Below are 14,130 nucleotides of genomic sequence, written 5' to 3' on the forward strand. Positions count from 1 at the left end.
ATTGCCAGACGTTCCAGAAACCTTCCAGGGAAGTCTTTCTATTTTGCGCTTGTGAATGATTGAGCAGATTTCCTTTCCAATAGTAACTTGATAATATGCAGAGCGAGGAGCCTTTTTAGAAGCTTCTTCCTGTCTCTAAATTCAAGGTTCCCCGGTTAGTTTTCTTGTAAACAGTTTACATTCAGTGTTTCTCACAAAACCCCCTTGTGAGTACCCTTGATCCCTCCCAGCTTACTGCACTCAATGCATTTCTTTCCTCATAAAACATTTGCATAGTGATTTTTTTTTTTTGGAATATTTTGCACCCTGTGTTAAAGCTGCACTAATCAATATTTTTAGATTACCAGCAAATTAATTACATGTAATGTGAACGGTGTCGCACACAGAGAATTATCACCTGGCTCTGTGGTTCCCCTCAGCCCTACTGAGCGTTTTAGCTTCTTTCGGCTCATTGTTTTGCAACGTAACTGTTTTGGCTCACTTTCACCCCCATCTCATCAACCCGTCTCCAGCAGCATGCGGCTGCTTTCTATGAAAATCTCGGATAAACTCGCTCGCTTGTGTTGCCCCATGTCTTCTGGACATGCAAACAGGGAACGGTTTGCTGACATGTTCACCATATGAACTTTGTAAGGTGACGATATGTCAGTATGATATTTACAGCTTGTTCCTCGCAGCCCAGGTGGCCAAAAAGGAATGAATGAATTGCTGCTGCCCCCCGCCTTTTGTTAGCGCATTGTCATTCTTCTTGGGGCATAACTGCCACCAGCTATCAGTGGAAATGCATGAAACTCTCAGCAGCTGGCATATGTGCACGATAGTAGAGAGCAAGACAAAAACAAAACAGGGACTCAGGCCCCCAAAACAATGCACCGTAGTGTGACTTGTGATCAAAAACTCCACAGGGTATCCTTTAAACAAGAAGAACAACTTTCCATTTGAAATGCAGGTTAATGGATTCCGCTCGAAACGTCCACTCATTGGTTGGGGGAACTTTCAGGATATACTGTAAAGCCTGCATAATAAAGAAATGATTTAAATCTAATCATGATGAATGAAATCTGCAGTGGAAATGGGTTTATAGTCTGGCGGAAATCTCCATCATATGGCCAGTGGGTGACATTTACTATCTAATATACTACATTTTAATAGATACCAGGTTTTCTGTATCAAAACTTAAATAGACACATACTGTAAAATTGAGAAACTGGGGCAAGTTGGACATTAGACTATTTGTTTTTGACCTTTCTGTTTGTCTTTGTCTTTCTCAGCAGTCTGAGTGTGGAGCCAATCCCAAGGAAAGCACAGAGCCAGCGGTGGACCTGCTCGGCCTGGGTAAGACCCGACCAACCTTCTACCAACTTACAACACAGTAACTTGTCAGTCTGTATTCAGATGTCCGCCTCATGTGTCACATATCAGTGTTTCCCCTATAGGACAGGAGAGCGCTCCATCTTATCTCTTTAGTAACTTCACGGTATAACGAGAAACTTTGCGCTCACCTGATAACGTCAGCACAACGATTATGGCAGCGAGCAGCGGGTAGACATCAACAATGAAGCGAGCAATGCTGAACACGGACTCAGGATTATCATTCTTTATGTGAGTGTCGCACGGTAACGTTACAGCAAACGCAATCATTTGATAGGAACGCGCAAAGAAGCACATATCTGTGAAATAAACAACATGTGGAAGATTCATCTCGACACAAAGATAGTAGGTGTTCCACATGCACCGGTGGTTTTCTTCTTCCTGGAGGGAGGGGGGGGGGGGCTTACTGTGCGCGAGGGCCACACACCCAGCGGATGTAAATGCTCCAACCGCTGCTCCAAATCCATCCAAGGGGAAACACTGTATATGTAAATGAAACCATTTATGCGGGGGGGATATAATACACTTTTTTGATTGATATTGTATTAATTGCAGGTTAAATAATGTGTGACATTATAAGGGGAAAGGTTTAATGCTGTCAGGCTTTATTTGAGTCATGTACAGAGACCTTATTATACCATCTGGCAGTTAATACATCATTGGAGGCAAGCCTCAGTTAAATCCACCCAACAGTTCTGTCATGTACTGGACTATCTAATTATGATTTAATGTGTATTCCAAACAGTAAAAGAAAAGAATTTATTCTTTGGGGAAATTGGGCAATGTGAGTTAATTTAACTAAAACACATTGCTAGAAAATTCAATCTTACACCCCGTATTACTCACTTGAGAATATGGTAGACTTGTCGCCTTCAGAAAAATCAAGTGCAATGATGAAGTTATGAAAAATCTTGGAACATTTCAGTTAAGTTGTGAAATTATTAAGGATCATTGTGGGATGTCTACCATTAGCTGGTTTGGTCCTTAATCTAATAGGAACAGAAATAACAAAATAATTGGAATGGGTCGTCAAAACATGTAAAAACAGAGGTCCATTACCCTTGCCGTCACCCACCTACGAAAAACAAATATGTATGTGTAAATACAAATATAATAAATAGCGGGGATGCACAATGTCATTTCAAGAGACATTACGCATTTGTCAAGCCCTGGTAAGGGCTTGGTCTGCAGAGTGGGGCCGCCTGAGCAGATGGAAACGGGCCCTCACCCTCCAACCCAAAAGGGTTTGACCTGAATGCGTTTGTCTTTCAGCAAACAGAGAAACAGAGGTGGGTTAAAAAAACAGAAGTCATTCTCTCAAGAGAAGGCAGAGAAGAAAAAAAAAAAAAGGAACAAAGAAGACAAAGAGATGACAACACCTGAGAAGGTTTACAAGTTCTTGATTGATTCACAATCAAAGCTATATGCTCCCTTTTTGAAACGGGCCATTCCCCCCGTTTGAAACTGCAAATCAAACTCTTCAGAAGGAGGAACCTTGCATCCAAACTTCACTTCTGACATTAGAGCTGCAGCTACAAAAGATTCTGCTCACTTTCTGTAAAGCCCAACATGTTGTCAACATGATGGATGAGAGCAGGCGTACATCCCGCCTTAACCTTAAGGCGGGATGTACGTACAGGAACAGAGCATACCAGGATCCTTCAGCGATGTGAGGAACTACTTCACAATAGCAGCAGATTACACGGTCTCCAAGTTCCCCCATGGGGATGAACTGCTGCAACATGCCGCAGTTGCAGACATGAATAGACGCCAAACTGCCACATTTTGCTCTCTGAGGTATTTCATGGGCAGGTTCCCTCGTCTCTTGCCCAAGGAGGTGACAGTGGACAGTGGCCGCCTCAATCCACAAGTCTGGATGATGGTATCCTGTCCAAGAGGGCTGATAAGGCTCTCGGGGAGGATTGGGTCCGATGGCAACAGTTGGGAGAAAAGCTTTTTGCTTTCTACTGTCATGCTGGGTGTCCTTGTCTCTTCTCGCAGTAATGCAGACTGCCAAAGACGGCGTGTATCACGTGGAAGGTTTTAGCGACACCTTGCTTAGAAAAGCCAAGTCTGCAAGAACCCAAGTGCAACTAACACCTGAACTCTGCGTCAGTGTCAACTAAGTAAAACCGACAAAGTATTATTACTTTTTTCGCCCCGAAGGTTTTTAGTCCCGCTATCGAGTGTGTCCAGTTGGAACAGCCATAAACACCCTGAACTTTAATTTTGCTTTTTAAAATATGCACCGTCCGGCTTGTGTCAGTTTGTACAGACTGTGGTTGATTGCCATTTGTGTTACTTTCCTGTTAGTTTTGTTGCGCAATTTCCTGTCAACCTCTATGACAATACATGGAGTTTGGTGACCTCAGCATGCTTCCCAGAAGCGGCCCGACCCAACTTCAACCAGGCAAGAGGTCTAATCAGCCAGAATTACTGAAACCACCATTAAAAAAAACCCCCAAACCCTCATCAGTTTAGAGGGAGGGGACGGATCACGTGTTCTTTACCTCCTGCATGCACGCATTTTGATGGCATTTGTGCCTAATTGAAGAAACACAACGGCAGAATAGCCGGTCCGGATTGAATGCACCGAGGATATGACATTCAACAAAGGTCACAAGCTGGATTCAAACCTGTGACATTTTGAGTACACGGTATGTGTCTTGGCCCGTTAGCCACCGGGAGATTCTGCCCCCACGCTCGGTCAAAACACGGCAGAGCTTCCGCCATAAATTTGTAATATGCAATCACCCTGTGTTTTCCCAACACAATGCCGTATTGTATTAGACTTTGCTGAGGGTAAGCTGCGCTGACAGAAGAAAGAGCCAGTGGATACGGCATTGATCAACGTTCCCCACTGCAGCGTGGTAGAGTGAGAGTGGACGCCCTGCTATAAATAACCAATGCTACACACACCTTGCAGCCATGTCGAGTGGATGAGATTTCACACATAATCAATAAGTCAAATACGTGGCAGTATGCCTTCAGCACCGCCCCCCCCCCCACCCCCCCATTCCTCCTTGTCTTCTGTTACCTTACTCTGCAGCTGTCAAAGAGCCACTCTCTGTCTGTGTGTGTTTCTGTCAATTCCTCTGTTCAATTCAATTCAGTTTAGCAGCCTGCGCTGGAATGAAAGTAAAAAGCAATGTTGTGAGACCATACAGTTAAGCATTGTGTTTGTTTTTTTTTTACACACATCCTTGCATTTTTCTCCTTGGTTTGCCAAACAAATAGACCAATATTGGCTTTTTGTTAAATATCAAATATCATAGAAGAAGGCGCATTCTTTGAAACGTATTTTACGTATTGATTTTGGATTTTGTGTGATAGCTTTTGAGTCGGATGATGACAAATGCCGTCTCAGAGATGTTCTACCCTGCCAAAAATAGATCTCTTCAGGAGCCACCGAATCCATTTCAAAACCTTTTATTGATGGAGCACCCCTGTCTGTTTGTTTCTGTTTTCTCTCTCTCTCTCTCTCTCTCTACGTCCCTTTCACTTCTGCCTCGGCCCTCCCCTGCTGTAATGGCCCCGACACCCTGAATTGACGCTTGTGTCCTGAGAGAATGAACAGGACTCTTCCTCCATGTTGTCTCCTCTGTTGTAGGAGCAACTGTCCTTGTCAATGTTATGTTTAATTCCTCTATAAGACAGGCCCGCAAGATTAGGTAATAATGCAGAACCTGCGTTCTTTGGCAATTCATCGAATTGCTGAAACCAAACGATATGCCCCCACAGCGCTGCCTTGTACTGTAAAGGCACTACCACTAAGATTTTGCCATCATCCAACTTTGCATTAACAGACTTAAACTGCGTGAACAAAGCGAGTGTCCACCCTCGGTTTGTTTGCTTGCTTGGAACTCTGGTTACATAATTGTTCCACACTCGAAAACTTCGGAAATGCGGGCTGTTTTTCTGCAGCACAGGCTCCCTCCCCGAAAAGCCATTAATAATGTGTGCTAAGTTGCATTAAAACACAGACACCACAATATAAACTGCTGCATTATCTGCTCACCGTTTGATATCACTGCTCATTCGGGGAGCACAGCAGGAGGTGGTGTCTTACTTCCTGTTATCACCTGTAAACAAACACATTGTACCTGTAGCAGGTCATTTTGTGTTCACTTTCCACACTTCCCTCTCTATAAAGGTACCGTCCACCAGCCGCTAATGACTGCGGACACCAACTGGGCTCGTGTTCCTTTTTCTGCACTCCCTTGATCCCGGATCACTCGCAGGGGAGCGGGCGAGCTGCGTTTCACGCCCTAGTTGTGACTTGTGTTTTTTTGGGGGAAAAAAAGTGGGTTAAAAGAACGCACTTGTGGGTTTATGGCTGTACCAGCACTGCAAAGACCCAGTGAATGTTATTATTGATAGGCTGGAAAAAGCCTGCAGCGTTTCGACCATTGGGACGACACAATCATGAAACATTTCCACACGTATTTGTGTGAAGACTAATCAGAATATTGCATGAGAGTCAATGCGTGGCTTAATCAAGCCCGATATTTTACCCCTTGTGGTGGTGGTCAAGTCCTCAATGTGACAGCCCCCCACTGCTGAATGAGGTCGCTGCATTCACTGAGGATACTGGGAATCTGTGTGTGTGTGTGTGTGTGTGTGTGTGTGTGTGTGTGTGTGTGTGTGTGTGTGAATGTACTTGGGGCAATGGGGGTGCAGGGTGATTATAAAACACTCCCCCAGCCTGAACTATTGGTCTGTTTCCATGGTGAAGTCGAGAGTGCTCTCAAGAAGCGGCTCATGGCAGCGATGATTGGGATGATGGACCCTTTTCTCCCTGTGGCTCATTTCCATGGCAGTGGGTGAATTAGTTTTTCACTAAGGGTGGGGGGAGTGGTAGGAGGGTAATTGATGCACATGAAATCCTATTTTTCACTCTATTTCAATATGTAACAATGTGACTCACACCTGTCAGCCCCTAAAGTAATAATCATAGTCATAATAGGCTTTATTCCTCAAGCACTTCTTTACGGCAATTTACAAAGTCATTTAACTTTCAAAATAAAAGCCAAGCTCATAAATGACATGAAAGCATCACAAGATGGATAACGGGCAACAATCAATAGTTTGCATATCAGGACGGGAGATGTCACAATCAAAGTAAGTCTTTGAAAATGAGTTTTAATAAGATGTGGAGGGTTCTTTCTGGCCTTCTCACGGTGAATGGCTTTCCTTGTACCCTGCTGTCTGGCTAAATGAGCTCAGTCTTGTTCACACTTTAAAAGGGCTAAATTATGGATGTTTCATCGCTGTGGTTATATAAATGACCTCTGCTACTCGCTCGCTCTTACACACACTCACACACACACACACACAGTTCACTCTCTCTTCCCTTTCACACACTCCCTCTCCTCCCCTCTCTCTCTCTGCCTCTCCATCACTGTCTCGCTGACTCTCAGAAGACTGTGCATTGTGTACTGGGGCTTTCTTCTTAAGCACCATGGGAACAGATTTCTCTCTGGACAACACAGTTTTTCTGTACTGTTACAATTTAAAGATCAGCCGTATTAACAATGCTGTTACAACTTAAATATCAGCCACATTAACGATGCTGTTACAACTTAAAGATCAGCCACATTAACGATGCTGTTACAACTTAAAGATCAGCCATATTACTGTTACAACTTAAATATCAGCCACATTAACGATGCTGTTACAACTTAAAGATCAGCCACATTAACGATGCTGTTACAACTTAAAAATCAGCCATATTAACGATGCCGTTACAACTTAAAGATCAGCCATATTAATGATGCAGTTACAACTAACAGTAGTTTGGGAAATACGCTCATTTGCTGTCTTCAATATCTCGACTCATGACATGGTTAGCCTAGCTTAGCATAAATACTGGAAGCAGGGGGGGAAACAAGATATATAACATGTTAATTAGCGAGCTCAGTGGCATTTTTTTTTTTTACTTTAGACAGAGCCGGGATAGCTGTGTCACCCTGCTTCATGCTAAGCTAGGCTAACCACGCCCTGACCCCAGTTCTATACTAGACTAGTTCTGGACATGAGATTGATATTGATTGATTGTCTCATCCCACTCTCTAAAAGGAAGCAAACAAACTTTCATATATATATATGATATATGATATCAGTTCTTTTTAAGTCTTACTCTTTTAGTCTTACAGTCATATTCAGTGCTGAAGTGGTACAAAGTAAATAATGCCACGCAGGCGGTAATCATAGGGTGTACAAAATATCCACTTACATGATCAAACGACAGCTTGAGACAGTTCTCTATGATATACATTTTAGTTGTTAAACTTAAAGAATAGAGCAGGGTAAACCATCACTGGTCGCCATGTATTTGACCATTCCAGTATCCTTTTTTTTTTGGTGTGTGACTTTGACATATGACATATGGCTTTTTCTCAGCAGACATTTTGACTTGTCAGAGCAGGAAACACAAAGGTTAAACTAATAACAATGATGATGGCTCTGTTCCATATAGAAGCACCAGTAAACCAGGCCAGAGATGATACCGTGATACAATACTAGGGCCCCGGACGTCAGCCGTCATTATTAAATTTTAGTACTTACACCTGTGCCCTTTCTGCGACTACATCTCAAAAGGTCTGTCATGAAAAATGTGTATTAATTTTAAGCAAAACAAAAGGAAAATGTTTGCTTTGAACCATCTGTAAAAAAAAAAAGAAATATCCTCTTCCATTGTTCAATTCATATTTTTGAAGCTTTATTAGCTCTCTGACAGACAGAATGTGCCCTTTTAGAGTTGTACAATATTAGACCCTTGTTAATTCAACTACGCTTTAATGAAAACACATGAAACTAAACCAGCTCTGTGACACAATGTCAAATATATTTGCAATTACACACAATTATTTCGGAAGTATTTTTCCCAGGGCAAAAGGAGAAGCATGAATGAAATCATTTTCAGGGCAAAGCTATCGAAGGAGTGCAGTCATCAGACTTTTCTTGAGGATGTTCCAATTAACCAGCATGGTAATTGTAAATTCAGCTGTGTGGGGCATTTTGGAAATGTGTGTGAATGCAAAAATCTCATAAATAACCCTTGCATATGCATGTAAAGGTCGTATTGAATAATTCCCATTAGTGTCAGTGCTTTCCCTTGTACTGTTTTTCTGTCTTTATTAACCTCCCTTTATGCCTGTTCATCCATTCTTATCCTTTGAAAAGCTCACATTGTTTTTAATCTACTACTCTAGTCGAGTAATATAAATGTCCTAAATGTCATCACCACTAGGTCCATTTTTGTGGCTGTTCTGGAGCTTTTGATCGTCTTTGAATCTGATTATCATCGTGCGCTGTGTTGCCAAAACCTTTCTGGATATACATAGGACTTCATATAACGCACGCAAGGTTATGCTGTGTACGCACAGAATTTGCAGCATTTCAATGTAAACTTCAAGAGTACGTAAATAATCTCCCAACCCAATTAAGAAATGTTCACATGGGGATTACACCAGGTGTCATAAACAGAATTTACAGCTCTGTCTGCTCAGCTGACCTGTTTGCTTGGATGCCATTTATTCAGTCATATATATATATATATATATATTCTCTCTCTCTCTCTCTCTCTCTCTCTCTCTCTCTCTCTCTCTCTCTCTCTTTCTCTCTCAGATGCTCCAGAGGGCGGTGGGAAGGGATCGGGCGGTGCTGCACCAATCAGCGACGAACTGGACATCTTTGGACCAATGGTCTCCAACCCTCTCCCCTCGTCCAACAGCACACAGCAGGCTCAGGTAACAAACACACTCTCACACACACACACACACACACACACACACACACACTTCACTTTCATCATCTGCTTATCACCGCAGGCAGACTGCAACACAGGGAGTCTGCAGAGACTCCCATGATGCAAACTCACACACACACACACACACACACACACACACACAGGCATATTCACAAACACGCCGTCTCCCTTATACGTGCAGAAACACACTCTCTGAGGATCATATCAAAGCAAACTGTCATAGACTCTCCTTTATTGAATGACTCTGACCAATGTCCTTCAGAGAGAGAAAGAGTGTGGGCCTACGTGACAGAAAGAGGAATAATGGGGAACTGCTTCAATGAAAATAGCAGCTGGGAGTTATAGAGATGTGACAATTATAATACTTTTATATAGTATAGCAATAATAATTTATTTCACTGAATTTGTCTGGGACTGGTACTTTAAGGTAACCCTTCTAATCTTTGTCGTGGAATCAGATTCAAATATACAACCCGAGTATAAAATACAAAACAAGCAATGAAATCAATCGTCAACCTGCCATCTACATGTTGTTTATGCCTAACGCAGCCGAGCAAATAACAGGTGGGTAAACTGTGATGGGGAAGATTACTCGCATGAAATACTTTCAACAGCCCTGTAAAATGACAACAAGCTGAGCGAGGCAAAGATTGAGAGGGAATGAGCCAAAGGCGAAGAGAAATTTAAAGAAGAAAAGAGAGCGTGAGAACGAAATGGCAGTTATGCCTGAAAGACTGATCGTTTGCAATTTTCAAATCGAACTTAAAGGGATTAAAATGACAACTGCCACCGGCTGTCGCTAATTCATGTGAATTCAACGAGCCGGCCAAACTGTAAAATGAAACTCTTGGCTGTAGTCTGGTTTATGTGCGCTCTGCGTACTGGTGGCTGCGTTAATTGAGTTCAGTCGGCGATGGTTTTGTCGAGGGAGAAGCACCATTGTAACGTTTGGATGGTTGATAAGACAGGGTAGCATCTTTAAATGCTGTTTGGGGGAGTTTTTGCTCTTTGTAAACTATCGAGCTGGTCGCCTCACGTCAGTTTCAGCCCGGTAGCTTGCAGCTAGCGTGTCAGTGACTGATTTGTAAGTGAACAGTATTCGGGATCTCATTGTTTTCACACTGTAGCTCTGAATAGGGAACGGTATTAAGGGTTGTAAAGCAGCTTGTCTTATCTTTCTGGGAAGCTAACGTTAGCCAAGCAGCTTGAGTGCAGAGCTGTCAGCTGTATTTATGGCTGTCCGTGTATTCATCCTGAACCTGTTAGTACAGGAGGTCCGGTTCGGTATGCAACTTTCTTTGGTTTGATAAACCAAATAATTACTGTTGTGTTTGCCTAATATAATCTAATTGGCCTACGTGTTAGCATGTGCAAAGCATAGCTTACCAGGTTACTTTTAGCTAACTCCATTGTCGGACATCACTCATCGAAGGTTTGTTATTTCCGTAAGTGGACAACTACAGTATGTAGCTTTTATTAATAAACACAACACCACTTTGAAACGCCATGATGATGACAATTTGTTTGTAGAAAACGAGCGACGTCTACTTAGAAGCTGTTTTTTTTTTTTTGTTTTTTTTTTTATTAAACCCTGGCTTGGAGGACCTCCACAACAAACAAAAACAAACAACTCCATCATTTCACACGATTCTTTAATGGTGAAACAGAAATACTACTGTTCAATTTGTGATTATGCTTGATAGAAGCTAACTTTGTTTAATACAATACAGACCACTCAAATACAGGCCTAGGGTTCCTGGAAAGTAGTCACAAATGAAATTGCAATAGCACCATCAAAAAAAATCACAGATGTGGAAAAAAAAAAAATAAAGTGATGGATGGATGGAGGAGAGCCGAAAGGGGGCTGTGTGTTCAATAAGTGTCTGTAGCCGTATTGGATGGTTTTAATTTTCTGGGTAAACAGAAATAAAAAGAGAGAGGACAAAAATGGAAATAAACAAAACAAACAAAAAAAAAAAGAATTGATGACTTTCTTGACTCTTGACTGTTTTCCAGATATTTGTCCTCACTCCTTTTTCCTTTCCTCCTCTCTTGCTCCCTCACCCAGCCAGTCTCAGGGAACGAGCAAGGCTGGTTGAATTAAACATTTTCAAGGAGAGGCGCTGAGTTTGAAATGCCGTTGTGGTCTCTTAAGCGTGGCCTTCGACCTCGGCCTCAGCCTCGGCTAGGCTGGAAATGAGGACACACTTTTCTTCACACACACACTCAGAAGATGCATAGTAGCAGTTGCGCATTTGTAGTCACAGGATAAATACAGAACACAAACCGGTGACAGGATGTGCAGTTCATATAGTATAAGAGCAGAATACACACGCGCAAACATACACAAAAGTACAAATTCACAGTGACCCATGCCTGAGTTGAACATTCATTCTTTCACTCTGACCTATTCCTAGGTTTGAAATTGTATATCTCACACTGGTACAGACACACACACACACACACACATACACATCTCCGAGCCTCCTGGGACCAGACCAGGCAGTGACTCGCTGGGGACCCAGGCATGAAGAACAATTATGGGCTGCTGTAACTGCAAGCTCCCCCTCTGCCACTACCAGCCTCCCACTTACCCTCTACTCCCCCCCCCCCACGCTCACCTCCTCGTCGCCCCATCTACTGCAGCTCCGTGCCTGCCTCGCACCTCTGCTCATCTCCATGTGTTCATTGATCCAAAGTTCTCCTCCACTATCCTCTTTTTTTCTCCCCCTTTTTAAAGCCCTGGTTTGGTGTTCACAGGTGACGCGGGGCAACACTATCAGGAACGAGTATGTTGGAGATCTTCCAACACTTCCACATTAGATTTACTCAACAGCAGAACTCCATTCATTTTCTGTAGGGTTATGCAGCGTTCATGCCATATTGCAGTTACCACAACAACCAGTTTCCAACTTGTGAAGTAGAGTTAACGTCAAAATCCAAGTCGTAATTACAGCAAAAAAACAAAAGTCTGCCAAGCCAAATTTAATGCATATAGTGCTATATTGGCAATGCACATTATTTTTAACCCTCACACTACATCTTACCATCCATCTCATGTGACGTGAACGCAGCAGTGAGTGCCATGTCGGAACTCGAAAGTGGCACTAGAGTGTTTCACTCGCGTTTCCTCACAAAAGCTTGGTGACAGAGTGGCCACTCGTGCGGTGGCTACGGTTGGTTATGGCTAGTTTTGTTAATGGCAAAAATGGATACGGAGAGGAAAGCTGTCCTGGCTTTGCTTCTCATTTGGCAGAGCGGGGTCATATAAAATCGCTTCCTTCATTTTGGACATCAAAGCGGTGTGAGAGCAGTTTGGAGGGTGAAGTCCTTTTTTTAGCAAAAAAACAAAGTCACAAGAGCTTATGCGTGAGGAATATGTTAAACAGTGTGTTTGTCTGCTTTAATGTTAGCATACCCGGCTATCTAGTTACCTACAGTAGTAGCTTAGGGTTACTTCCATGCCAACAGTTAGCATATCATTAGCATTATTGGGCCACAGGGTACTTCCTCCTTTCCACACTGAAACATCGCCTGCGTTGAAGCCAGTGTAACACCAGTGCCAGATGTTGCTATATCAGAGTTTAGGATATCGTTAGCAGCTCTGTACTTCATCTTAATTAGATATGAGGGAGGTAAACATCTGGACGGTGTTCAATAAATACTAATACTAAGGCTTACTAGCTTTACCATGCAGTCCAAGAACAATGGTGCTCCTGCATTTCCATGTCTTCTCCCAGGTTGGTGGAGGATGATGACTTTTTTTCCTTAGCTCTAGCTTCTCATGAAGAATAGTTCTCCCCATTCATCGGATGAGCGGTTAATTGTAGTCCTGTTTGTCCATCCTGATGTAGGGTTCGTCGATAAACTTTCATTTTTTGTTTCTGTTCATATGGCTGGAGTCGCGTTATTAACTCATCAAACAGTGGCAATACCAAAGCCGTAAAAGCTGCGTGATGGAGAGTCTGTCAGTATAGAGCGTTGCATCATTCCTGTGACTTGGTGTGTGAGAGTCATCGTTCCTCAAAGGTTTGTGTGTACGTTTTTTTGTGTTTTACACAAGTAATGCAAGTTATTAATATTGCTACAGCGTAGTTTTTCGACCCTCCCTGTCACGGTCTGTCCTCTCTCCGCCTACATTGAGTCCATTCCTTTTCCTCACTGTTCTTAAGCTCCATTATTCCCTCTGTATGTCCTCCCTCTCCCCTGTCCTTCCATTTTCTTCCCCCTCTCTCCCGTCACTCACCATTCATTCTCCCGCAAGAATACATTTTCCTTGAATCTGTGCATACAATACTGCTCCTGCACTCCTCCTCATCCTTCATATGTCCTCATCCTCATCTTTTTTACACTCCTTGGGTGCTCCCCTCGACTCTCTGTTCTTACCTGGGGCCTCATTTATCAATGTTAGGTATGTATAAATATATGCGTAAATCAGACACACTGTACAAGCGTCTCTGAGCGCAATTTATGAACTTGGATAAGTTCAAATGCAGCCAAGACCATGCTGGTGCACAGCGCCGATAGAAAAACACTGTATTTAAAGACCAGTAAAAAAAAATCCAAAGCAAAGCAAATCCATGCATCCTTGCGTCCAATAGACATTAGTCTGACTGCTGCAAAATGTAAGTGTAAGAATGTCATACTCAATACCTCGTTATCGCATTAATCATCTCATGTGCCCCGGATTTATCATACGGCCCTTTCTAAAATACAATAATAATAATGATAGCATACACATGTGATCCATGGAGGGGTCTTTGCGGTGTTGTAGTCATTATTAAAAAGGACCGTTTTCCATCGCAGGAGAGTTGGGCCATCTGTCAAGGCCTTGCACTGCTACACAACCCTTCACGGAATGCACGGGATGTGACGCTGCACGGTGGCTGTTCGGTACCCGACAGGCTGATCTCACATGCCCCCCCCCCCCCACCTGTGGCAGCACTGTCTGTCTTGGGAGACTGCATTATTTGAATGTCAAACAGTAC

At 42.9% G+C, this 14,130-nt stretch overlaps 1 protein-coding gene across 1 annotated transcript in view; it reads left to right on the forward strand.

The window, feature by feature from the left end:
* The window catches only part of LOC139294475 (stromal membrane-associated protein 1-like), a 77,402-nt gene that overhangs the window by 47,590 nt on the left and 15,682 nt on the right, over positions 1-14,130 (forward strand). Inside the window, exons 7-8 of the mRNA XM_070916384.1 lie at positions 1,272-1,335; positions 9,001-9,122. Coding sequence (XP_070772485.1) covers positions 1,272-1,335; positions 9,001-9,122 — 186 coding nt within the window. The remainder of the gene's footprint in view (positions 1-1,271; positions 1,336-9,000; positions 9,123-14,130) is intronic.

Source organism: Enoplosus armatus, chromosome 12 (assembly GCF_043641665.1).
Source record: "Enoplosus armatus isolate fEnoArm2 chromosome 12, fEnoArm2.hap1, whole genome shotgun sequence".
In the NCBI taxonomy this organism is placed as follows: Eukaryota; Metazoa; Chordata; class Actinopteri; order Centrarchiformes; family Enoplosidae; genus Enoplosus; species Enoplosus armatus.